General features: G+C 37.3%; 1 protein-coding gene across 1 annotated transcript in view; it reads right to left on the bottom strand.

Moving 5' to 3' along the window:
* Window positions 1–12,233: 12,233 nt before the first annotated feature.
* The window catches only part of nyap2a (neuronal tyrosine-phosphorylated phosphoinositide-3-kinase adaptor 2a), a 57,614-nt gene continuing 41,964 nt past the window's right edge, over window positions 12,234–27,883 (bottom strand). The window contains exons 6-8 of the mRNA XM_048161453.1: window positions 21,673–21,831; window positions 21,467–21,588; window positions 12,234–15,100 (exon numbers count right to left, since the gene is read on the bottom strand). Of these exons, the coding sequence (XP_048017410.1) occupies window positions 14,870–15,100; window positions 21,467–21,588; window positions 21,673–21,831 (512 nt within the window). The 3' untranslated portion in view covers window positions 12,234–14,869. The remainder of the gene's footprint in view (window positions 15,101–21,466; window positions 21,589–21,672; window positions 21,832–27,883) is intronic.

The following is a 27,883-nucleotide window of genomic DNA, read 5'->3' as shown; positions in this document are numbered from 1 at the left end:
GTCAACATTATGCCTTTTAAAAGTATTCATATTAGTCAATATTAGCGTTTTTTAATTATCATATTTGTTGTTTATTTTTTTTATTATTCATTGGTCTGTTTTTTTTTTTAGGGATTACCAGTATTGATATTGGCCGGATACCAAGCTCATGTAATTGTACTCGTACTCGTAAAAATACCCCCGATACCAAAGACCGATACCTCACGTGACGTGACTGACAGAATTTTCCGTACACAGAGACAACGGCGGCAGCAGCAGAAACAATGTCAGCCTCAGAGGTGAGGAAATACTTCAGAATTACTGATGACAACCGAAACATTGCGAACTGCATGCAAATCACGATGAATGACAGTCCAGAAGTGCTCTCTTATGCCCTTTGAAGGTCACTGGACATTGTGAAATTTGTGACAAGCACATAAAAAATATTACTTTTTTCTTCATTGCAGTAATAATATAGAAGCTGTCCTACATTCATTAGTCTCACTGTTTAGTACTTGGAAAACTGCCACATCACCAAAAATGAAAATAAATTAATAAATGTATAGGCATTGGTATCGGTATCAGCGAGCACCAGAAAAAAAATATCGGTACTCGTTCACAGTCCTTAAAAAACAGTATTGGTGCATCCCTAGTTTTTTTTTTTTTTTTTTTTTTAAATTCATTGGTATTTATCAATATTTGTGTTTTATATTTATCATTTATCATTGTATCAATCAAATTAATGTTTTTTCAGTTTTGTTCAATATTAGTGTTTTTTTTTAATTAATGTATCAATGCTTTTTTAAAATGAATGGTATTAGTCAATATTAATGTTTTTAAATGATCATATTTATCATTTGCTTTTTAAATAATCGGCATTTGTCAATATTTCTATTTTTTATTATTCACTGGTCTGTTTAGTGTTTTTTAAATAATTGATATTAATCACTGTTTGTGTCTTTTATAATCATTGTATCAATAGTTTTGTTCAATATTAGTTTTTTTAATTAATGTATTTGTCTATATTAGTACTTTTAAAATTATTATTAGTCAATATTAGTGTTTGATCAATGATAAAATTATCATATTGATTAATATTTGTGTTTTTTTTAATTATTATATCAGTCAGTTTTAGTGCTTTAAAATAATCTGTATTGGTGTAACAAAATGATTGTTTTTGTTTGGTCAATATTAATGTTTTTAATTATTGTATTGGGCAATGTGAGTGTGTTTAATTATAGTATTGGTCAATATTACTGATTTAGAATAATCTTATTGATTAATATTAATGGTTTTTCATCAATGTTACTATTTTTTAGTTATTGCCAATATCATCAACATTGTTTATTATATTGTCGAGTTTTATTATAGGCATTGATCAATATTTAATTTTTAAATAGTGTACTGGGTGTTTAGTAATAATAGTGTCAATATAATATTAATATTATTGTATCAGTGAATATTACTGTATTTTAATTATAGTTTTAGTCAATATTAGTTATTTTTATTATTGTACCATCAATATTTCTGATTTAGAATCACAATATTGAACAATATTAAAGTTTTTAAATTATTGTATTGGTCAATAGAGTTTTTTTAATCATAGATAGTTTCATTTACTAACAGTTTCTACATCCAACATTTCTACGCCCTCATATTAGATTCCTGATTTCTCTAAAAGCATGTACAATTCTAGATTGCAGCATTTGTAAAAAAAAAAAAAAAAAAAAAAAAAAAAGGCAAAAAAACATCCTTTTTTATATCAAATTAGCCATTGTATCAGTTATTGGCCATAATGAGAGAAAGAGTAAGACTGAGTTGTACACAACTGAGTGTGTGTGTGTGTGTGTGCATGTGTGTGTGTGTTTTTGTGACACATCAGGACACAAATTTGTATAATGACATGGGTATGACATATGTATTACAAGGAGAGGGTGACTTATGAGGACATTACCCCATGTCCCCATTTTTCAAAAGGCTTATAAATCATACAAATTTTTTTTTTTTTTGAGACATTAAAAATGTGCACAGTTTCCTGTGATGGGTAGGTTTAGGGGTAGGGTTGGTGAAAATACAGTTTGTACAGTATAAAAACCATTACGCCTATGGAATGTCCCCACAATTCACAAAAACAAACGTGTGTGTGTGTGTGTGTGGGGATCTGGAAGTGTTTGACGAATTTCCTCATCACGGCCCACAGCGTCTTTTATAAGGAGTCAGTTTCATGTTTTGGAAGTCGGTGTGTGCGTGCATGTGCGTGTGGATGTGGTAGGGCTGACCCCATTGTCCTGTATGACCCCGCTGATGTGAGTGTGTGTGGACGGGGCAGAGGGGTGCCCTTCCTGGAGTGAACTCTCTGTGGTCATTACTTCCACCCATAACCCTGGACAAGTGGCACTGACAGCCTAACAGATCAAAGCGCAGGCAGACCATTCAGCTGAGTGTGTGTGTGTGTGTGTGTGTGTGTGTGTGTGTGTGTGTGTGTGTGTGGTGTGCATGGGGGGGTCAGCTTTGTCTACTAAAATGTGATGTCGAGGCAGGGAGCTCGCCAGCAGATGACAGAGAGGACACACAAAAGACTGAGTCCTCTGGCTGGCAACACTGAGTGTTTTTGTTTTTAATTGTCTGTGTTTATGAGCGAGAGAAAGACTTGTTTGTGTGGAAGTAAAATCTTTAGTGTTTCTCTCAGTCGTTTTACTCGTGCACACATCCTCACTGACTCACTGACTTTTGTCTAAAGTTAATGTATTTTATAGCCTTCCGTCAGCTAGAGGCTCACACTATTGAGCTACAGTGGGTTAAAAAGTGTTTGGACACTTTAGACACTCACTTTTCTAAAACATTTTTGCAATTACTTTTAACCAAATGGTCCCAATGTTAATGGATTTAGTTTAGTTTAAATTGACTTTGGCAAGTTGAAATAAGCGTTTTAAAGTTAGGATTAGAGGTAGTATTATTATAAAATTAATCTAATAAATATTATTATTTTTTATTTATTAAATAATAATCAAAATAAATTAATATTTAAAATAATAAAAAATAAAGAATTATAAAATGTGGATATAAATGAAAACAATTATTAATAAAATATTAATTATATTAATTAATCATATAAATAGAAACATTTTCAAGCACAAATGCCACCTATCTTAGTGAAATGTGCTGAGCATCACTTAACATGGAGATGAATTTTGCAATATTTTTACAATAATATGTACATTAAAATCAATTAAATATTTTATGTCTTTATATGTATGATATACAATGTGTTTTGTGTATTATTTAATATAAGAAAAAATCATTCATTTAATATAGTTACAATGCAAGTTTTATGCCAACAAATCTGCTGATTGAATGAGAATATTTAGAACGACTGTTGATGGAAAATTATAAAAAGAAAACTTTTGAATATCTTTTTTTTTCTCCCTCTCTCTTTGACAGCAATGACATTATATTGAGATATTTAAGGACACTTAAGTCACTTAAAATGTATGAATTTTGTTCCAAACCAAACTTTTTTTTTTGTTTGTTTTTTTTTGCATTCATTAGTTTTAACCAACTGGTCCCAGGTCAGTTTTATTGGATGTTTAGAATCCAAATTAACTGTGAAATGTAGCCTTTTTTGCTGTTACAATGATTACAGATTGCATTCATTCATTATAATTAATATAAAATTCTAAAATCAAAAATATAAAATAAAAAACAAATAAAAATACAATAAATTAATATCCTATAAATTAATAGCCTAATAAATAGTATTTTAGATTATTTATTAAACAAACAATATAAAATATAAACACAAATGTGGATATTAATTAAAGTGAATAGTATCCTTAAAATGTATATATTAAATAGACAATATTAGACTTTTCAGAGAAGTAAAGGTGTTTATATATATATACACACACACACCTATCAGGCATAACATTATGACCACTGACAGGTGAAGTAACTCTGATTATCTCTTCATCACGGTGGTGGGTGGGATATATTAGGCAGCAAGTGAACATTTTGTCCTCAAACTTTGATGTGTTAGAAGCAGGAAAAATGGGCAAGCGTAAGGATTTGAGTGAGTTTGACAAGAGCCAAATTGTGATGGCTAGACATCAGAAGCATCTCCAAAACTGCAGCTTTTGTGAGATGTTCCCGGTCTGCAGTGGTCAGTATCTATCAAAAGTGGTCAAAGGAAGGAACAGTGGTGAACCGGCGACAGGGTCATGGGCGGCCAAGGCTCACTGATGCTCGTGGGGAGCGAAGGCTGGCTCGTGTGGTTCGATCCAACAGACGAGCTCCTGTAGCTCAAATTGCTCAAGAAGTTAATGCTGGTTCTGATAGAAAGGTGTCCGAATACTCAGTTTGTTGTGTATGAGGCTGCATAGCTGCAGACCAGTCAGGGTGCCCATGCTGACCCCTGTCCACCGCCGAAAGCCCCAACAGACCATGACTGACCCCGTCCTTCGGATGAGACGTTAAACCGAGGTCCTGACTCTCTGTGGTCATTAAAAATCCCAGGATGTCCTTCGAAAAGAGTAAGGTGTAACCCCGACATCCTGGCCAAACTTGCCCATTGGCCTCTGTCCATCATGGCCTCCTAATCATCCCCATACACTGATTGGCTTCATCACTCTGTCTCCTCTCTACCAATAAGCTGGTGTGTGGTGGGCGTACTGGCGCAATATGGCTGCCGTCGCATCATCCAGGTGGATGCTGCACATTGGTGGTGGTTGAGGAGATTCCCCCTTCAATATGTAAAGCGCTTTGAGTGCCCAGAAAAGCGCTATATAAATGTAAGGAATTATTATTATTATTATAACAGTGCACTTGTGAGCATCAGAACTGGACCAATGGAGCAATGGAAGAAGGTGGCCTGGTCTGATGAATCACATTTTCTTTCACATCACGTGGATGGCCGGGTGTTTGTGCGTCACTTACCTGGAGAACACATGGCACCAGCATGCAACATGGGAAGAAGACAAGCGGAGGCAGTGTGATGCTTTGGGGAATGTTCTGCTGGGAAACCTTGGGTCCTGCCATCCATGTGGAAGTTACTTTGACACGTACCACCTACCTAATCATTGTTGCAGACCATGTACACCCTTTCATGGAAACGCTATTCTCTGGTGGCTGTGGCCTCTTTCAGCAGGATAATACGGCTGCCACAAAGCAAAAATGGTTCAGGAATGGTTTGAGGAACACAACAATGAGTTTGAGGTGTTGACTTGGCCTCCAAATTCCCCAGATCTCAATTCCAATCGAGCATCTGTGGGATGTGCTGAACAAACAAGTCAGATCCATGGAGGCCCCACCTCACAACTTAGAGGACTTAAAGGATCTACTGCTAACATCTTGGTGCAGATACCACAGCACACCTTCAGGGGTCTAGTGGAGTCCATGCCTCGATGGGTCAGGGCTGTTTTGGCAGCAAAAGGGGGACCAACACAATATTAGGAAGGTGGTCATAATGTTATGACTGATCTGTGTATATATATATATATATATATATATATATATATATATATATATATATATATATATATATATATATATATATATTCATATACCTGTATTTCTCCGAAAAGTATAAATATGATCTTATTTGATCATATTTTTATTGAAAAACAAGACTAAAATCAAGTTTACTTTATATCCAGGCATCACACAGCACAGATAGAGTCTTCATATTGTCTCTGTGCTGTAAGACACCCAGTATTCTGCGCTCAGTGAATAAGTCATGTCTTTGTTCTATAGCCTCACTCTGGAGACTCGTTCAGGAGTCTGAGGCTCATTTGGAGGCCCTGTGCTCTGTTTTAAGGAGATGTCATGTCTTTTCCTGTGTCCTTTGTGTGGCGCTCTGAGGTTCGAGGGGAAGACAAACACATAAATGCATCCACACACACTCGCAGGGGTGGTAGCGAGGTGATCTCATGGGGGTGGAATGATTATCTGTGCCTCTATTTGGGCTGATAAATGCCTGGATTAGTCCGCCGGGTGGGTGTGTGTGTGAGTGTGTGGGGCGGGTATGGGGGGTCAGTGGGTTCAGGGGTAGAACTGAAGTTTTGGAGGGGAAAAAAACGGTCCCTTGCCTCACGTTGCCCCCAAACTCTCTCACTTTTGTTTCACTATGAGGGTTTTTGGGTTGTTGTTGGGGACTTGGGAGGGGGTATGAAGGCTGAAGTAAAAAATGGAGAAAGTGATGAATGAAAGAGAGATGAATAATAGAAGAAAGGGATGGAGACAGACGTGCTGTGAACAGATAAAGAGAGGTCAGAAGCAAAAGAAAGGAAGAGAGGTAGCCTAACATATGGAAGAACGCATGCATAGGTTCTCTGGTGGAGGTGTAAGTGAAGGAATGCCCTTATAAAGTAAATAACAGGCTTTTGCCCTGGGGTAGCGGCCGTCACACACACTTGCATGCATTTGATAGGACAGCGCACACACTTTCTGCACTTACAGTGGAAACACTTGGTCTGTGGAGGGAAATAAACGTGTGCTGTTAAAGTGCATGCTGGTATGTGATCGCTGACAGGATATTTTCCATGTAACCTACACCTGGCGGTGGTCATATCTGCACCGGACTGCACGCACGAACGCTCACATGACGCACTGTGGCGATATATCCCTCTAATACTGAAAGAACAATGCTGTTGATAAAGTACACTGCCATCTTGTGTTCCATTTTGGTAGTGTTCAAGTCCTAAAACATTAATCCTTCGGGAATGCTTTGAGTTTAATACTTTATACAAATTATACAGAAAAACCACAGTTACGAAAGGCACTTAAATGGGTACGTGCACTTTTATGGTTTAAGTAGACTAAAATAAGCTACATTACCATTAATAATAGGCTATTCCCTAAAAATATGCATTTTGAGCAGTAAGTTAGGTGCTGATGGACAACTTATATAATAATAGCCTATATATAATTGATTTATAGCCAAAAATATATAAATTAGTTATAATTTAGGCTATAACATTTAACAAGCTACATTTTGTTAGAGTTAGCCTTCTGACATGGGCTTATCGTTAGCAATAAGCTAAGAAATCAGGCAAATAATTCAATGTGATTCTAATCAGGCTAATTGTTAGCTTCTATGGTAAGCTAGCAGGCTAATTAGCTTACTACAACCTACTTCATAAAGAAAGATGTTTGATACATGTTGCTTAAATTCATATAGTTTGTAAAAATTCACATATTTTTGTAGATAAGACAACATAAACTCATAATTGCATGCTTCCTATTCAGGCACTGAATAAAGTACCCCAAAAAAGTTAAGTCAGCCAACGCCCAACGGGATCTCAATGTATTTGACACAACACCTGCTTAATATGGTCATGACTGGAGATGAAATGTGGATTAGTTCTTGCACAGACAAGGTTAGTTAACAATTCTGTCACACACTTTCATTGTTAACATACATACATTTTCAATTTTGGGGCTATACGTTCAAAACAGTGTGTAGGCCTGTTGTGTATGATTTTGGGCTCTTTAAAGCACCATTAAAGATAAACTAGCTAAACTAGAGACATTGATTCTCCTGTGGCATCAGGTTATAGATCACTGATCATAGATATTATCTATTTATTTGCAAGGTTTCAATGTCAGAATGTCATGAAGATGGGTTAAGTATAGATTTAACCCAAAACAGAACAGATCAAGTCATGTTTTACATCAGTTTTTTTCATGTCTGCCATGGGAGTGTGATGTTATTATTTACTGTGTGTGTGTGTCTGTGCAGATTGATTGATTGATTGATTGATTTTTAAATTAATTACACATACTTAATCATTTTATTCAGCAAGGATACATTAAACTTACCTGAAGTGACAGTAAAGGTATTTATAATGTTACTAATTATTTCTATTTTGAATAATGAATATTTCTTGATCAGCAAATTAGAATGATTTCTGAAGGATCATGTGACACTGAAGATTGGAGTATTGATGCTGAAAATTCAGCTTTGGCATCACAGAAATAAATTATATTTTGTAATATATTACAATAGAAAGAAGTTATGCTGATATTTCACAATATTACTGTTTTTACTGTATTTTTGCTCAAATAAATGCAGACTTGGTGCGCATGTACAGTCAAAACCAAACATTATTCAGACATTTTTGATGTATTTTTACTAGTGTGTGCAGGACACTATAGTTAATTTATGTAAGTGAGGATAGCAAAATAAAGTAAACTGTCTCATACACAAAAATTCTTCATACAGTGGACTACCAGTAAAACTGATAAAGATTTGGAACCAAAAATTATTCAGACACTTTGACCTGACCATGTTTTGCTCAAGTGTTATCTGACATAAATAAGATAAAATTTTTCTGACACAGTTTAACTCTGAGATCTTGTTATATTTTATTACCATTTTTTTAAACTATAGTAAATAAACTGAATTAATGAATGAAATGTTCAAGGTGTCTGAATAAATTTTGGTTTGACTGTAAGTCAGAGTGTTTGAAACCTGAATGACCAGACATACAACAGCAATGTGCAAAAACATATGTATTTATTTCTGTCATACTCTGTAAATAATTCAAAAGAAAAACAGTGATACAATAAGCATACTCTTTTCGTTTGAACTCTTTTTTTTTTTTGACATTCTAAAATAAAAATACTAGAAAAGGTAAAGACTGCAACACTCTGAGTGCAAAAGAGACACGCACACACACACACACACACACGCACACACTTGGACACCACTGTGCTTATGTTACACTCCCATAGTGCAACAAATGCGTCCACTGAATAAACTAGAGAATATTTACACACTGCAAAAACTCAAAACTGCAAAGACAGATTGTGTGTGAATGAGTGTTTGTGTGTCAACCACTATGTGAACTTGTTTGATTTGAAAAGTTACCTTACATATCATCATTCCTTTGAATTATGAAGTATACACTGATTCATTTTCTGATTTTTTTTTTTTTTTTTTCTCCAACATCTAAGAAAACTAAACATTTCGTTTAGCAGAAGATCCCTTTGTATGGGTAAAATATAAGTGCACTGGAAAATTACTGCAAAAGACTCTGGAGAAACAATAATTGGCTCTTTCATTTTAGGTGGTAAAAGAACAAACTCCTGAAGCATTCTCAAAGTATGCCACGAAAACCTGTATTCTAGAACATTTCACATTAGAATCAGAATGCATCACAAGTGTTCTAGAACCTTTCTGGCTTCATTTCAGGTTCCGTGAATGTGACTCTAGGAGCTCACTATGTTGAGTGATATACGCCTGGAACACGAATCTCTAACTGTTCTAAACTCGCAATACAAAGATCTAAATGGTGTCAGATTCCCCCAGAAACCTGAATATTTCCATTTTGGCTTTTAATCTTTATAGCATTTAGAAACTATAAAGACAGATGATTAGATTCACTATAATACCATAATGAAATTCTGCTTTGTATGGCTGCATCCCAATTCGTATACTGTGCATCCTAAATAGTATTTGAGTTTAGCATCCCAAATCATAGTAAATTGAAAATAGACAGCATGATTGGATGATATACTTAATTTTGCTCAATACTAGCATACTACTATTACGCCTGCTTTTTATGTTGAAGGTTTCAAGATATGAATTTAAGGTAATTAATGTTACGTGTTAATGTCAATGCAGTGCACTCAAAAGTACTTTCCCTTCTCCAGTGAAGTACTTAATTGTAGCACACAGTTTAAGTATGTGAATTGGAATGCAGTGCATATGAAGCACACTATGCTGTTACTGCCATCTACTGGTGAATTACGCTACTGCATCTGGGGGTCTGCGAAACTGAGCACCCCCTCTGTTTTTGGTTTTTTACCTTTCCCCCTAACTACTACATTGTTGTGTATTTTCGTTGTGGTGACTTTTGTTAGTTAGTAGGATTATTAACCTTCATTTGTAAACCTTTGACATTATTCTACTGACCTTTAAGCCCCCTCCTAAAGTCTTTAAGTCACAGTGAACCCAGGTCTCCAAGGCAATGCTTTATACTTGGATGCCAGCTTTGTACATGTGTATGTGAGCATGTGCTGATACAATTTTTTGAAAAGTGCCTGTATTTTATGTGCATTCGTACATGGTTTACATTTAAGAGTGTCTCTGTGTTGGTTTAATGTCAAGTATGTGTTAAATAAGCAGGTTAAGATGTGTGATTGTGTGATGGGGATGGCAGTGAGGGGAGGGGCTTTAGAAAATGGCCCCATTTTTAGGGGTGTGGCTTGATTACACCTCAGTATGACATCACAGCCCCGCCCACAGCAGCGCAGAGAACTACAGAGCACAGTGTCTCAATGGCAACCACTTTACATTAGAGTGTAAAACAGAGTTTGTGTTGCCATTTTTAATTGGCAGATAAACATCTGCATTGGTCCCTCAAATCACTGACAGCACAGCCAGCCGATTTTTAAATGACACCAACACCTGTTCACTGCTCATTGGCTATTTCACATTATCATTTAGTGGTAAATGAACTCTTAAAAGGGCACAGTCCATCTCTCAAAGCCATCCTTAATCAATTTTCTAAATGCATCATTTACTCAAGCTCATGTCATTCAAAATGTGTTACTTTTATATGTTCTGAAATTTGTTTCATCGTACCAGTTTAGAAAGACATGAGGGTGAGTAAATGATGACAGTTTCTTTTTTGCTGAACTATCCCTTTAAGACCAAAAACATATTTATGCAAGTACATGAATGCAATGCTTGATTTCTCACATTATTGTGTTCAGTGTTGGGTGTAATTAATAACTAAGTATTAGTAATTACTATCTAATTTCTTTTCCCTTGAAAAAGTAAAGTAAGGGATTACCTTTAATTTTTTATGTAATTTTATTAGTTATTTCTGAGTAGTTGCATTACATACTGTATAGACTTTAGAACAATTCTATGGTGTGTTTAACATCAAAATTAAATTTTAAAATGTATGTTTTTAATGTAAAGTTATGCTATTGTAAATTGTTTATTTGAAAGAATAAAAAGTGCAGTTTTTCCTTGTATTGTTCAACCTGTCTAGGTTGATATGGAATTTAGAAAGTATTAAGTAACCCAAATCTTTTTAGAGAGTAATTAGTACAATAATCCAATTACACTGTTGAAGATGTAATTAGTAACTAGTAATACTTTTTAGAGCAACTTACCTAACACTGTGTGTTCTGAAATGTTACCATAGAGTACCTCAGAGATGACGTGTTTTTGTATGCAAAACCCGGAAGCGAGTTCCATCGCCCTAAAGTCTATGGGTTTTTTTAATGGGTTTTTGCTAAATTGCTTGAAATAAGGTCTGTGGTTAACAAAGCCTATAAATATTTTCACATTTTGATCTATGACATAAAACACACCAGTTATAACCCACTTGTGATTGTTTAAACCCTTATTGTGTCTTAAAAAATGGCGGTTGCTAAAAAGTTGCTCAAAGGGACTACTTCCTTTGGCGGGGACTTTAGACGTCATCGTGACAAACAGGACATTTGGACAGCATTTCTCATGAAAAAGTGTATAAGTATTCATACACAGCGCAGATCATAATCAGCGAGCATGTTTTTAAATAAAATTGTTTTTTAAATAAAGTTTGAGGAAGCTTGGTGGTGACGACGTTGATCCGCGACCACGGTGTGCTGTAGTCCGTTTATAGCCTACTGTTAGCTTTTTATATCTGACGACTTTATTTAGGCTTCAAAATGTATAAATCTTATGTTAACTTGTAAAGATTTAGACTGGGTAAACCCAGCCTGATCTGCCGGCGATTTGATTTCGCCCGGCAACCCGTACATTCATTTCTGCTGCATCTGTTACACTTTTGCGGGAACCAATCACAGACTGGCTTATCCACTTGCTCGCTATTGGCGGGTACAGAGCTCTTTCTATGGCTCTGGGCGGGTATAACACGATGACGTCTCTCGCACGACCGTCAATCCAATTCCTTTTAACCTCTCAACGATGCTAAATTACTTTTTTAGTTTAGCAAACAAATTGCTCGAGTGGGTGTAAATACCGATCACTTTCATGTTTTTTTGCACAACCTGCAAAAATCGCTCGATGCCATTGCTGCTTCTGCAAACCACTGATCAATGCTACAAACCAATACAAACTAAACCTGTCTGGAGTTTTCGCATCGCTCTGCAAAAGTACGTCACCCGGATCGTTGATCTGATTGGTTGAAGGACTATCCAATTGCATGAATAATGCTCGTTGATCACGCCTCTTGTGCAGTAGGAAATACATAGCAAACTCCCTAGACCAATGTTCAATTTTAAATTGAGCTTGGTCTGGTGATAGCCAGACAAGTAAAGATTATCTTGATAGACAAAACGAGTAAGTGTCATAACCCTTTGTCAAAGACAGAGCTTATTTTTTGCTATTTTCCAAAAGTCTATGGGAAAAATGCATCAAGGGAACCTGTGCACCGCTAACTTCCAGGTTGGCCTACAAAAACACGTCATCTCTGAGGTACTCTATTAATAATGCAGAAAGACATCACATTCTAAGCTTTGCCACAAGGGGCACTGTTAGCATAAACTGTTAGCGAGTCTTCCTCGGTGGTCAGTTTTCTCCTTAAGGTCAACTACCATTATAGCCAAGCAACAATTTGAAGAGAATGTTGTTGAGCAAGTTAGTGAAATAGTTTGCTAACATGTTTAGCAAGCTACTTGAATAATAACTCATCTCATTTAATGGCAAACATTTGAAAATAACACTAGCGTGCTGTAGAGATGACATTTTTTAGGCAAACCCGGAAGTTAGCATCACACTGGTTCCCTTGACAAAAAGCCAATTATATGGATAATTGCAGAAAATAAGGTCTGTGACCAAAAGTTTGATTCTTACATGTTTTGTTCTTCAAGATAATCTTCACAAATAAACACAGCTTTTATGAATTTTAAAGCCTAAATGCAAGTGCCAAAAGCTAAAGTTAGGCTAATGTCACCACCATTAATCTTTATTTAAAATCTACATGTTGGAAAGTTTCAATTAGAATAGTTTGCTAGAGCACAAGTATAAATACAACAAGGCTGTAAAAGTTGACTGGTGAGAAGATGAGTTTTCCAACTTGGCAAGATGTTTAATGTTGCAACTTGTTAGTATTTCAAGACACTTAAAGTATTTTGAGCCTGTGTTAACCACAAACCCATTCAAAAATCCCACTTCGGGTTTTAGGACTCATTTCTACAGCACTCTGTACTGCCCTACAAAGCAAAAAGGCAGTAACTACGCAGAGTGCAGAACTGAGAAAAATGACTTAAAAGTTATCCTGTCATCCAGCTAAGTAGTTGTAGGTAGATTATTGGACATGTTGCTGTTATGTTACTTTATATTAGCTTATTCTTTGTACATATCAATCCTCATATTTAATTTGTCACATAACAAAGGATGCCTTGAATGTCATGAAAATGACAATAACTAATTTTTGACCAAAAATGCAGTTACTGCCTTTTTGCTTTGTAGGGCAGTATAGCTATCTTGAGTATTAAGATTTGTTACCGCCACACTTAAGGAACCATGCGCTTACATTGCGTTTGTATACTTGCATTTAATATGTTTCTTGGCCCAAATCATCTGATCTGATTCCAGAATCATTCTTAAACATGCACAGAAAGGCATTTACTCTCCTGTCATTTCAAGACTGTGCTTGGCATCCTAGTGTTCAAGTGCTTATGATGACTAGTTAACAAAGTCAAGTGTGCTTAAAAGGACTGGCATGGCTCTTTGACTGTGTGGTAAAGCTATGGGTGTAGCCTGGATGCACAGCATCTGATCAGAGTAAACGATGGCCTGGTCTTTTCTTTCTGAGCCTTTTCAGTACGATATTGCCTCTTGCCTGCCCTTGACTCGTGTCACGATGATATATGAGTGTGTAAACTGACAGTATGTCTGCATAGTGCTTCATAAAAGGACGGCGTCTGTATTCGAGATTTATTATCTGACATGCTAGAGGACCGGATGTTTGAATTTTCATCATTCGATCCCTGATCACGTGCAAACCGCCCACGCTAATTTCTTTACAATTTTTAATATGTGTATGACTGTCATGTAGCTGTTAAGGTTGAACATTCAAGAAAGGAGTTGAACAGCACCAATTGTTAGGCCATAAAGCAGCTGATATTAGTGTGTGTTTGTGAGTTTACAGCACTCACAATAGAAATGCACCAGCTGACCTCACAAAACAGAAAGTGCCCTGACCGCACACTCAATATCTGACCAGCCGCCTTATAAAACAGCCCGATCCATACTTTAATAACCCAGTTATCTCATAATCCAGTCCGACTAATCTAACCAACCTAATATCTCACAACTCAGCCGATCGCCTTCAAGTCCAACCCAGAAGTCATAGGAACAACGGCCTGACAACTCACAATCCGACATTTAAAGTACAGACACCAAAAATATATTATTTTCAAATAAACTCTCCATATGAAAAACAGACAATGAACAAAAGCGCCGTCCATGCCGTATAACCAAATGCATAGGCATCAAAAACAACGGTGTTTTCTTAATGGAATTACTGCACATATTTCACCATACATTATAGATTATTTCCCCAGACACACGGATGAGTGCCAAATATAGAAACACCCCCCAAAAAAAGGATAGAAAATAAATTAGAAATACCATTTAGAAGAGGACAAATATCATCTCATGGGTTAAAAGTGTACTATTTTCACTCTTAGATCTCATTTAGAGAGTTCCTCTTTATAAAACCGCTAATTATATTAATCATATTTAATATTAAGACAGTTATCTCCAATATAAAAATATCAAATATAAACAGCGATGGGAAACCAGGGAGATTTGAGGATCCTTCACTGTGTATGTTGCGTAGTCCTGCTTCCTGCTAGCTGTCAATCAATATTTGAACACGCCCCCTCAGTTTGTGCATCTCCATGGCTGTCGTTCGCTGGTCACACTTTATATAGCAGTGTCCCAGAAGACAGTGGTTTGGGTGGAGTACGGAGGAGGCCCGTATTTTTTGCCCCCGTTGGTCTTCTTCCAGCTGGGCAGGATGGGCATGCTGTCCTGCTTGCACAGGGCTTTGTCTGGAGGTCTCTGCCTGGCTTTTATCTCCTTGCACAGGTGACGTTTCTTCTCAATCATCTCCATCATGGTGCTGTCCCCACATGCCCAGGGCATTGGGGGCATCTAATGGGTGGCAAGGGTGAGACAATGTTGGTGCATGCAGAGCTGGCTTTGATTTTGTAGCCCTCATATATATTTTTTCAGTTTGCAAGAGTGAAGCCATTAACGGCGTTCTTTAATAATAAATGGTGTGTTTAATAATTCATTTTCATTTAAAGTCAGAGGAGTCAGAATGTATTGCCGTTCAGTTGAATTCTCGCGCACACACGTACCACAATATCTTATCACATACAAACATATTAAAATGCCCATGCACCTGTACAAACACAGATTAAAACAATAAACACTTAAGAGGCAACACAAAATCTCATGAGCACACACCAGAGCTCTGTTACAATACCTAGTGAGCTGACTCACTGCCTACATAGTGAGCTGCCTTCTAAGACAGCGTTCTGTTTTGACTGACTGAGCATGTGTCATACTAATGGCACTCCTTATGTGAAGCACTTTTACTTTAGTTTGTTATAATGTTGTTAAGCTAACAAAGTGATACTCTAATAAATTTAAAGTCAGGTTTAAAATTGATTGATGAGCCATGGAAAATTCATGTGCCCTCATAACCTTTAATCAAAATAACTTCCTCTCCCTCTTGCAGCAACATCATCTCTCTTTTCTGATGACACTGGAGCGAGGGCAGGGCAATCTGTCACTCACATGACATCACTTTGCAAAAGCAAACTAAACCGTCCAATCAATTCCCCATGGACCAAATCAAGTCCCGCCCTACATTTTTTCTTGTTTGAGAAGCTGTTTGACTCACATCACAATAGGGAAGAAAAAACTATCGCAACTTGCGTTTCATGTCATGTAGTACACACATATTCAGTAAAATCTATTTTTAATTGCTATTTGATGCAGTGTTATTATTGTTAACTAAAACTATTAAAGGTGCCGTAGAATGTCTTTTTAAAAGATGTAATATAAGTCTAAGGTGTCCCCTGAATGTGTCTGTGAAGTTTCTGCTCAAAATACCCCATAGTTTTTTTTATTAATTTTTTTAACTGCCTATTTTGGGGCATCATTAACTATGAGCCGATTTAGGCTGCGGCCCCTTTAATTCTCGTGCTCCCCTCCCTCGGAGCTCGCGCTTGCCTTAAACAGCATAAACAAAGTTCACACAGCTAATATAACCCTCAAAATGGATCTTTACAAAGTGTTCGTCATGCAACGTCTAATCGCGCAAGTATGGTATTTATTTGGATGTTTACATTTGATTCTGAATGAGTTTGAGGCTGTGATCCGTGGCTAACGGCTAATGCTACACTGTTGGAGAGATTTATAAAGAATGAAGTTGTGTTTATGAATTATACAGACTGCAAGTGTTTAATAATGAAAATAGCGATGGCTCTTGTCTCCGTGAATACAGTAAGAAACAATGGTAACTTTAACCACATTTAACAGTACATTAGCAACATGCTAACGAAACATTTAGAAAGACAATTCACAAATATCACTAAAAATATCATGATATCATGGATCATGTCAGTTATTATTGCTCCATCTGCCATTTTTCACTATTGTTCTGGGCTTGCTTACCTAGTCTGATGATTCAGCTGTGCAGATCCAGACGTTAATACTGGCTGCCCTTGTCTAATGCCTTGAACATGAGCTGGCATATGCAAATATTGGGGACGTACATATTAATGATCCCGACTGTTACGTAACAGTCGGTGTTATGTTGAGATTTGCCTGTTCGTCGGAGGTCATTTAAACAAATGAGATTTATATAAGAAGGAGGAAACAATGGTGTTTGAGACTCACTGTATGTCATTTCCATGTACTGAACTCTTGTTATTCAACTATGCCAAGGTAAATTCAATTTTTAATTCTAGGGCACCTTTAAAAAATTGCTTTTTGTAAGTGAAATAAATGAAATAAAATGAAATATAAATATTAGATTAGAAACTTAACCTTAAAAAAAAAAAATAGAAATGTTGCCTTGCAAGTAACTGAAATAAGTTTAAGCTGAAGTACTAAAACTACTTAAACATAAATTACTGCTATTTAGAAATATTTAAAAAATAATAATAATAAAAATTACAAAAGCACATAACAAAATTACTAAACCTTAAACCAAAATGAAAATGGAAACTGAAGCTTCTTCAAAATATTAATAAATACTATATTTGTATTTAAAGACACACTATGTAACTTTTCGCCGCTAGAGTTCGCTTATTCAAAACAAGGGCGTAGCTTGATGACGCCTTGATTTAGCAGAATCATGGGAGGTGTTGTCTTTGTCTACAGCTGGTGGAAAAGAATCGGGACGAGACTCAGGCAGAAATCATGTTCATGGATGAGATTATTAAAGGGTTAGTTCACCCAAAAATGAAAATTCTGTCATTAATTACTCACCCTCATGCCGTTCCACACCCGTAAGACCTTCGTTAATCTTCAGAACAAAAATTAAGATATTTTAGTTGAAATCCGATAGCTCCGTGAGGCCTCCATAAGGAGCAATGACACTTCCTCTCTCAAGATCCATAAAGGTACTAAAAACATATTTAAATCGGTTCATGTGAGTACAGTGGTTCAATATTAATATTATAAAGCGACAAGAAAACAAAATAATGACTTATTTAGTGATGACCGATTTCAAAACACTGCTTCATGAAGCATCGGAGCATAAATGAATCAGTGTGTCGAATCATGATTTAGATCGCGTGTCAAACTGCCAACGGCTGAAATCACGTGACTTTGGCGCTCCAAACAGCAGATTCAATACACTGATTCATTTGTGCTTTGAATCTTCCTGAAGCAGTGTTTTGAAATCGGCCATCACTAAATAAGTCGTTATTTTGTTATTTTTGGCGCTCCAAAAATATTCTCGTTGCTTTATAATATTAATATTGAACCACTGTACTCACATGAACTGATTTAAATATGTTTTTAGTACCTTTATGGATCTTGAGAGAGGAAGTGTCCATTTCTCCCTATGGAGGCCTCACGGAGCCATTGGATTTCAACTAAAATATCTTAATTTGTGTTCTGAAGATTAACGAAGGTCTTACGCGTGTGGAACAACGTGACGGTGAGTAATAAATGACAGAATTTTCATTTTTGGGTGAACTAACCCTTTAACGTTACTGTAGTATGAAGCAGAGCAGGGCTGAGTGCTGTGCGAAATGAGGCCGCTGGAGCGGTTGCTCTCTCGAGAGCAGCGGAACTTTATTATGCCGCAGTCGCCACTTTTGCTTCATCCAGTCAAGCGTATGTGGGGTAACGCAGTGCTGTTTTATCATATTAGATTAATTTGTGTGTTGAAAGTTGTTATAGTGCTACTCTGCGTTCGCTCGACAGCTGCTATGAGACACTTAATACGCACTGCAGTAAGATAGATCGATATTAGGCATGGTAAAACATGGTACTCGCTGTAAATCAAGAAAACAAGATTCAAACAATAAGACTTTTTGTGTTGAGCTATATAACAATGAATAGTTTTCTGTTGATGAATGTATTCAAACAGTTGCTCACCTGTCTAATAAAACACATAATATATTAAAGCGTCTTTGGTGTTTCCATGGTTTCAAGGGAAATCGAGGGTAACGCGGATATAATGTCATTGATAGGCGACGTACGAACACAGTCCGTGTCCTGGTTAAAGCTGCTTATTTCTTTGGATTTAAACATTCTTGGAAACATTTGGGATAATGTAAGTCAACAAAATATCGTTTTTGGATATTTTAATCCAAAAATCTTAGATATTGTGCCTTTAAATAATACTAAAATATTACAGATTCGACGTTATTTATAATAAGGATACATGCAATGCTGCCTTAAATTTTGGGCAAAACAAGGTTTTAGAGACAACGTAGCAAAGTTGCCTAAATAAAATGAGGTTTTACTGACTAGGTTTTGTAACAGAGCATATACTTCAGGCATGCACACACACACACACACACACACACACACACGTACACACTTATACCCATACAGCACACACACATTTGTGCTTTTGAGGAAGGAAGTAGCAGATAGACACAGAAAGTACAGTGGACGCGGAAAAGAAGACATAATTTTGACAAGGTTTTATTTAGATTTTTGCTTTGTTGGGGTTAGTTTTATCCCTCGATTTTAAGATTTATTTGGGTTAGTTCAATTACAGTTGCTAACAATCAAACACACAACTGGGGAGTGAGAGTAGATGTGTTTTGTGTTATAATGTTCTGAGTGTAATCGTATGGCTATACATTGTGTCATTTCTGTATGTTTTGTATGTTATATTATTATTGACTGGAGTGGGTGTGTTCACAGTAGCTTTCATCAGTTGTGATATAAAGAACATGCCTTGGTGAGTTTGTGTAGTGAGTTGAGTAACTGACTCCCCAGTCTCTGTGAAAGTGATGTTGACGTGGAAAACAGAATGATTGTTACAGGATTTTTGTACATAATACAGTGTAGCTCTAAAAACCTGCTCAAATAAGGCCACACAGACAAATAGGAGAGAGCATATGACATGTCTAGATACATATATATACAAACATCAAACAGCCTGTAACTGCTGAGAGTTTTATTTTATTTAAAGTGATACTTTACACATGGCACTTAAAGATTTTAAGCTTATGTAAAGTAAACGCGATTAAAACAGGAAAAATATATAGGTGTTCTGTATATCAAATAAATATAGCCTTGGTGAGCCTAATCATTTGGCAGCCTTAAAGGGTTAGTTCACCCAAAAATCATCTTTGGAACACAAATTAAGATATTTTTGATGAAATCTGAGAGCTTTTTGTCCCTCCATTGACAGTCTACGCAACTACCACTGTGACGCTTCAAAAAGTTCATAAAGAGAAGTGATCCAAATGAATCGAGTGGTTTAGTGCAAATTTTCTGAAGAGACTTGATCGCTTTATATGATGAACAGATTGAATTTAGGCTTTTATTCACATGTAAACATTGATCAGCGAATATAAACAGAAGCTCAACCAAACCTCTACTGGAAGCTCAAACATGTTGCATAACACACGAAAATAAATCTCATTGGTAGGGCTGGGCGATATATCGCATGAGATTGTCACGCGCATTTCGTCAGTAAAGCCGGTTCCCTGATTACCGCTAAATCGCCATCACCTGCTTTCAAATGGAGCGGCATTTAATAGACAGAGATGAATCGCCTTCGATAATGAACGCGATATTGCGTGGCTTGTCAGTGAACTACGGCTGTGTCTATTAAATGGCGCTCCATTTGAAAGCAGGTCATGGCAATTTAGCGGTAATCAGGGAACCGGCTTTACTGACGAAATGCGCGTGACAATCTCATGCGATATATCGCCCAGCCCTACTCATTGGTTCTCACACATCAAGCAAACATGCTTGAGCTTCTGTTTACCACAACTGATGTGTGAGTTGATGAATGTTTATATTTGGATAAAAGCCTAAATTCAAGCTGTTCATCATATAAAGTGATCATGTCTTTTCAGAAAATTTGGACTAAACCGCTCAATTCATATGGATTATTTTTACGATCTCTTTATGAACTTTTTGAAGTGTTAAAGTGGTAGTTGCGTAGCTGTCAATGGAGGGACAGAAAGCTCTCAGATTTCATCAAAAATATCTTAATTTGTGTTCTGAAAATGAACTAAAGTCTTACAGGTGTGGAACGACAGGAGGGTGAGTAATAAATGACAGAAATTTCATTTTTGGGTGAACTAACCCTTTAATAGATGCATATACGCACGCCATTTTGTCCATTCTGTTATGATTTAAGCAGTGCCGTAAGTTTTCGCCAAAATACTCCTCAGGACTGAAAATAAACAAATAAATAAGTCATGATGATGTCTATGCTTTGGATTTGGGATCCTGCTTTAAAGAGGAAAAAAAAAGTCCCCCCATTTTATGGCATTAACAGCTTCTGTGTTTGATGTCTGTACATCTGAGAAACCCAACCACAACATCTGAAACATTGTGATAGAGTCGAGACACAGACTGAGGATGCTGCTGGTCGAGAGTAAAGCTGTCCGCCAGCGCTCTGAAGAGCATCTCATTCAGATTCAGATCAGTTGAACCTTTTCTCAAGTGCTAAAACTGCCTGATCATAAAACCCTGATTGTGGATCTCTTGGCATAAACTCACAGAGGACGAATTAAATGCGAGAGCCTCTTCAGAGCACGATGGGAAGGCAGCCCTGATCTGGACCAAACACAAACAGCACACACATACGCATCTACATAGACAGACGATGAACGCCGTGAGCCAAAACGAAATGCACGGCAGCAGAAGCAGCAGACAGAATAGGATATACACACAGCAGTGGGGTCAAAGGTCAAAGACACGAAGGTACTGCCGAGCAGATCGACAGACACGGAGACAGGAACCGAACTCCACACGCATGCGATCTCTCGCTCATTCTGAGGAATAAGGGGGTTGTACCTGGAACGGGGTTCCGCACTGTTGGGCGGAGGCATCGGGGGCGTGTCTTTGGGGCGTTCCCACAGGGGACGGGACTCCTGACGTGGATGCGGAGCGACCAAGTTTACACCCGGATTTTGTTTCTAAAAAGGAAGAGAGTGTGTTAAATGAGTATCTAAAATCGGCATCCTTTTTATCTGCTTATCTGTGACATGGACAGGACTCACCCCCAAGCATGGTGGTCGGGCTGATGGAAGAGCGGCCAAACCGACTGGGCGTGGCTGTGGGTGTGGCTGATTGTCCTGTGGGTGTTTCCCAATCCTGTGATTTCGGAGAAGAGCTACGAAGGGCTCTGTCCCTACTGTCACTTCTGCCTTTACTTTCTCCTAGAAGAGAGAAAAAGAGGTAGAGATTTCAGTATGCAGTATAAGTATATCTGTTTTTATGACAATGATTGCAGTTGTTTGTGGTAGTGCTGCAGTACAAATATATTACCACTAGGTGTCACTACTGAGCCAAAATAACTTAACTCCTTGAGATTTTTTGCTAATGGCTAATTGGAACTACAGAGGTTGTCAGGGACATTAAACGTCATCACGGCGAACCTGAAGTTAAGGTCACAATGTAGTTTGTTTAGACTACAATCCAGTAATACAAAAACCTAAGGGAACCAGGGTGATGCTAACTTCTGGGTTGGCCTACAAAACATGTCATCACTACAGCGCTCTATAGTTTATTCTGTTCAGTATGCATGTTATGCTAGCATTCAAGTTCCATTGAGCTATTAAATTACAAAGTTGCTTGTGTAATGAACATTATTAGTATTCAATAAATATTGAAAAAGAGAAAAGATGTTTTACACATTACCTATGCTTAAACTTGACATCTCTTTGTTTTTATACTCCATTCTTTCATCTTTCATACAGTCAATCCCTTTATCTTTGTATTTTCCATTCCATTTCTTTCTTAATCTCTCTCTCCTCACAGGGGATCCATTAGCAGTCACATTCATCACGTCTTTCACTGGCTCTGAAGACATTAGGGAAATTGCTTTACTAACAGATGAAAGCTTTTCAATTATTTCAGCTGGCAAGAGTATCTGAATGCGTATCTGTTTCGCCCATATAGATGTGTGCTTAGCTATATCGTCTGACACTTATGGGCGTATGAATTGAAGGTGACATCAGACTATGTCATCAGTGTGTGTCTGTGTGTGTGTGTCTGTGTGTGTGTGTGTGTGACTGAAGCCTTATGCTAATAAAAGTCATGAGCTACTTCAGTTCATTTCAGTTCATGCAGCATTGCAACTAGGGTTGCAAAATGTCCCATATAATATAGAATCTCTCAATTCAGATTTTTTTTCCTCGCACTTGCAAGTTTATATCTTGCACTTACGAGTTTATAACTCACAATTCTTTCTCGCAATCTGACTTTATTTCTCACAATTCTGAGATTTATATATAGATATAAACTAAAAAAAAAATCAGTGTAGTCTGACTCCTGAACGAATGATTTTTATGAGCCAGTACTTTTAGTAATTTATAAACATACAGTACAGTGCAAGCAGTGTAGTCTGACTCCTGAACAAATGACTCTTATGAACCAGTTCTTTTAATGAATCATAAACGCACAGTAAAGGTGCAAATAGTGTAGTCCGAATCCTGAACAAATGATTCTTATGAGTCGGTTCTTTAAGTGAATCATAAACATACAGTAAAGTGCAATCAGTGTAGTCCGACTTCTGAACGAATGATTCTTATGAGTCGGTTCTTTAAGTGAATCATAAACATACAGTAAAGTGCAATCAGTGTAGTCCGACTCCTGAACGAATGATTCTTATGAGTCGGTTCTTTAAGTGAATCATAAACATGCAGTACAGTGCAATCAGTGTAGTCCGACTCCTGAACGAATGATTCTTATGAGTCGGTTCTTTAAGTGAATCATAAACATACAGTAAAGTGCAATCAGTGTAGTCCGACTCCTGAACGAATGATTCTTATGAGTTGGTTCTTTAAGTGAATCATAAACATGCAGTACAGTGCAATCAGTGTAGTCCGACTCCTGAACGAATGATTCTTATGAGTCGGTTCTTTAAGTGAATCATAAACATACAGTAAAGTGCAATCAGTGTAGTCCGACTCCTGAACGAATGATTCTTATGAGTCGGTTCTTTAAGTGAATCATAAACATGCAGTACAGTGCAATCAGTGTAGTCCGACTTCTGAACGAATGATTCTTATGAGTTGGTTCTTTAAGTGAATCATAAACATGCAGTACAGTGCAATCAGTGTAGTCCGACTTCTGAACGAATGATTCTTATGAGTCGGTTCTTTAAGTGAATCATAAACATGCAGTACAGTGCAATCAGTGTAGTCCGACTCCTGAACGAATGATTCTTATGAGTCGGTTCTTTAAGTGAATCATAAACATGCAGTACAGTGCAATCAGTGTAGTCCGACTTCTGAACGAATGATTCTTATGAGTCGGTTCTTTAAGTGAATCATAAACATGCAGTATAGTGCAATCAGTGTAGTCCGACTTCTGAACGAATGATTCTTATGAGTCGGTTCTTTAAGTGAATCATAAACATGCAGTATAGTGCAATCAGTGTAGTCCGACTTCTGAACAAATGATTCTTATGAGTTGGTTCTTTAAGTGAATCATAAACATGCAGTAAAGTGCAATCAGTGTAGTCCGACTTCTGAACGAATGATTCTTATGAGATGGTTCTTTAAGTGAATCATAAACATGCAGTACAGTGCAACCAGTGTAGTCTGACTGCTGAATGAATGATTCTTATGAGTCAGTTCTTTAAGTGAATCACAAACATGCAGTACAGTGCAACCAGTGTCGTCCGACTCCTGAACGAATGACTCTTATGAACCAGTTCTTTTAGTGAATTATAAACATACAGTGCATCCGGAAAGTATTCACTGCACTTCACTTTTTCCACATTTTGTTATGTTACAGCCTTTTTCCAAAAGGGATTGAATTCATTATTTTCCTCAAAATTCTACAAACAATACCCCATAATGGCAACGTGAAAGAAGTTTGTTTGAAATCTTTACAAATTTATTAAAAATAAAAAATGAAAAAAATCACATGTACATAAGTATTCACAGCCTTTGCTCAATACTTTGTTGAAGCACCTTTGGCACCAATTACAGCCTCAAGTCTTTGAGTATGATGCTACAAGCTTGGCACACCTATTTTTGGGCATTCTTCTTTGCAGGACCTCTCAAGCTTCATTAGGTTGGTTAGGGAGCTTTGGTGCACAGCCATTTTCAGATCTCTCCAGAGATGTTCATTCGGGTTCAAGTCTGGGCCACTCAAGGATGTTCACAGAGTTGTCCCATAGCCACTCCTTTGTTATCTTGGCTGTGTGCTTAGGGTCATTGTCCTGTTGGAAGATGAACCTTCGACCCAGTCTGAGGTCCAGAGTGCTCTGGAACAGGTTTTCAACAAGGATGTCTCTGTACATTGCTGCATTCATCTTTCCCTCGATCCTAACTAGTCTCCCAGTTCCTGCAGCTGAAAAACATCCCCACAGCATGCTGCTGCCACCACCATGCTTCACTGTAGGGATGGTATTGTCCAGGTGATGAGCGGTGCCTGGTTTCCTCCAGACATATCACTTGCTATTCAGGCCAAAGTGTTCAAGTCTTTGTCGATCCTTCAGGTGCCTTTTGGCAAACTCCAGGTGGGCTGTCTTGTGCCTTTTACTGAGGAGTGGCTTCCGTTTGGCCACTCTACCATACAGGCCTGATTGCAGAGATGGTTGTTCTTCTGGAAGGTTCTCCTCTCTCCACAGAGAAACGCTGGAGCTCTGTCTAAGGTACCATCAGGTTCTTGGTCACCTCCCTAACTAAGACCCTTCTCCCCCGATTCGCTCTAGGACAGGGGTGGGCAAGTTCGGTCCTAGAGAACCGCTGTCCTGCAGAGTTTAGCTCCAACCCTGAAAAAAAACCTTCAGCTGCCTATAGCCTTAGTAATCCTAAAGAGCTTGATTAGCTTGTTCAGGTGTGTTTGATTAACGGTTGGATCTAAACACAGCAGGACAGCGGCTCTCTAGGACCGAACTTGCCTACCTCTGCTCTAGGAAGAGTCCTGGTGGTTCTAAACTTCTTCCATTTACAAATGATGGAGGCCACTGTGCTCAGTGGGACCTTCAATGCTGCAGAAATTTTTCTGTACCCTTTCCCAGATCTGGGCCTCGATACAGTCCTGTCTCGGAGGTCTACAGAGAATTCCTTGGACTTCATGGCCTGGTTTGTGCTCTGACATGCACTGTTAACTGTGGGACCTTATATAGACAGGTCAGGTGTGTGCCTATCCAAATCATGTCCAATCAAAAATATTTACCACAGGTGGACTCAAGTCAAGTTGTAGAAACATCTCAGTGATGATCAGTGGAAACAGGATGCAACTGAGCTCAATTTTGAGTGTCATGGCAAAGGCTGTGAATTCTTATGTACATGTGATATTTTTCCATTTTTTATTTTTTATAAATTTGCAAAGATTTCAAACAAACTTCTTTCATATTGCCATTATGGGGTATAGTTTGTAGAATTTTGAGGAAAATAATGAATTTAATCCCTTTAATGCACTGTAAAGTATGTGTGTATATATATATATACATATATATATATATAAAATATGCGTGTACAGTGTGTTTGTGTTTTCATAAAAGAAAATGGGAGTGTCCCTGGTATCCTCTGTTGACGTTGGTAATGTTAGCTTATTTTGCATTCTGGTCTCAAATAGCTCCTCAAAAACCTTATTTGCCGTACTTTATCTCTCTGGAAACACACGCGCACACACACACGCGCGCTATGTTGTCTGGCCACGTCTGCTGAAATCCCATTAGTCTGTGGTGTCCTGCTCCATTAGTCTACATTTAATTAGTGTCCACTGTCATTAGCGTTGGGCGCTAATGCTAAGACTGCGACAAATTTATCATATTTACTTATTAACATGCACACGGTCAATGCCTGGATATAGCCTGCTTAAACACTCATCTGTCCGTATGTGTGTGTGAATGTGAGTCCATTAGAGGAGGGGATTTTAGGTGTGTGTTGGCAGGAGTGTGTTCTTGTCAGTGTTCACAGGGTCAGATTGTTCTACAAGGCTCCTCAGCTAACAGCAGCCAACATAGAAACGTGTTCTCCTCATCCAGTTAGAGTGAAATGCCAAGCCAGATACCTTTTGGCACTCAGATGTAATGGACACAAACTACACCACTGAAACAAGACTAAAAGGCACAGCAGGAGAGAGCCAAACAAGAGAAAGGTTGTAGTTTATCTCCAAGGTCAGTTTATTTATTTTTTTTAGGAATCTAAAGATCAGCAGCTGATTGCACTTACAAACTTAGTGATCATTTGTTTAGAATTACAATTAAGGCACTTTTTTTTTATCTTAAAGGGGTAGTTCACCTAAAAATGAACATTTTGTCATCATTTACTCAGCCTGATGTTGTTCCAAACCTGAGTTTTTTTCTTCTGTTGAACACAAAAGAAGATATTTTGAATAACGTGGGTAACCAGACTGTTGATGGCACCCATTGACTTCCATAGTATTTTTTTGCTATCAACTGTCTGGTTACCCACATTCTTTAAAATATCTACTTTGTGTTCAGCAGAAGAAAAAAAACTTGTGCAGATTTGGAACCACTTGAGGGTGAGTAAGTAATGACAACATTTTCATTTTTGGGTGAACTATCCCTTTAAGGTGTTTGTTGCAATCAGGCCCAGAGGAGGGGAGAAACAGAAGACATAAAGTCATACTGTGAAATATAAAGTTGCATTGCAAGATATAAAGTCACATTGTCAGATATAAAGTCGATTTTTACAAAAAATTAAGTAACATTCGCAAAATATAAAGTCACAACTGGGAAAAATAAAGTTGCAGTTACTATTTATTTAATTTTTTACTTTTTTTTTTTTTTTACAGTGAGAAAAACAGACTTCCATTATGAGACTGAAACGGCTACTTTAAAATAGATTTCTAAATGTTAAAAATATTTCTAAAATGTTACATATTTAAAAAAAATAATAATTTCAGATATTTAAGAAACAGCTTTGTGAGTGATGTGAGTGCTAGGAATATGGTTATTTATTTTTAACAATGTGAATGTCTCAGTTGAGCTTTATTTATTTGTATTTGGTACGTTTCACTGTGGATTCTTTGGTAAATCAATCGCTTTTCAGTGCAGGCTTTGCAAACAAACTTTTACAATATGAACTCGACAGTAATGCGACAACATGTCAGTAACTGTGTTAATTCTAATGCCTGATCTGATATGTAATGATTCATGTACAGTCAGATGTTCTTTGTCTATGTATCAGTAAATCAAACCAGTGACTAAACGGTCAACTTCACATTGTTTCTCTTAGTAGGATGAAAATAGACTGTTATTTAAACAGTGATTAAATATATATA

Source organism: Megalobrama amblycephala, linkage group LG16 (genome assembly GCF_018812025.1).
Source record: "Megalobrama amblycephala isolate DHTTF-2021 linkage group LG16, ASM1881202v1, whole genome shotgun sequence".
Lineage (NCBI taxonomy): Eukaryota > Metazoa > Chordata > Actinopteri > Cypriniformes > Xenocyprididae > Megalobrama > Megalobrama amblycephala.
Note: the sequence above shows the minus strand (reverse complement) of the source record. Positions and strands in the feature narration are given on the sequence as shown.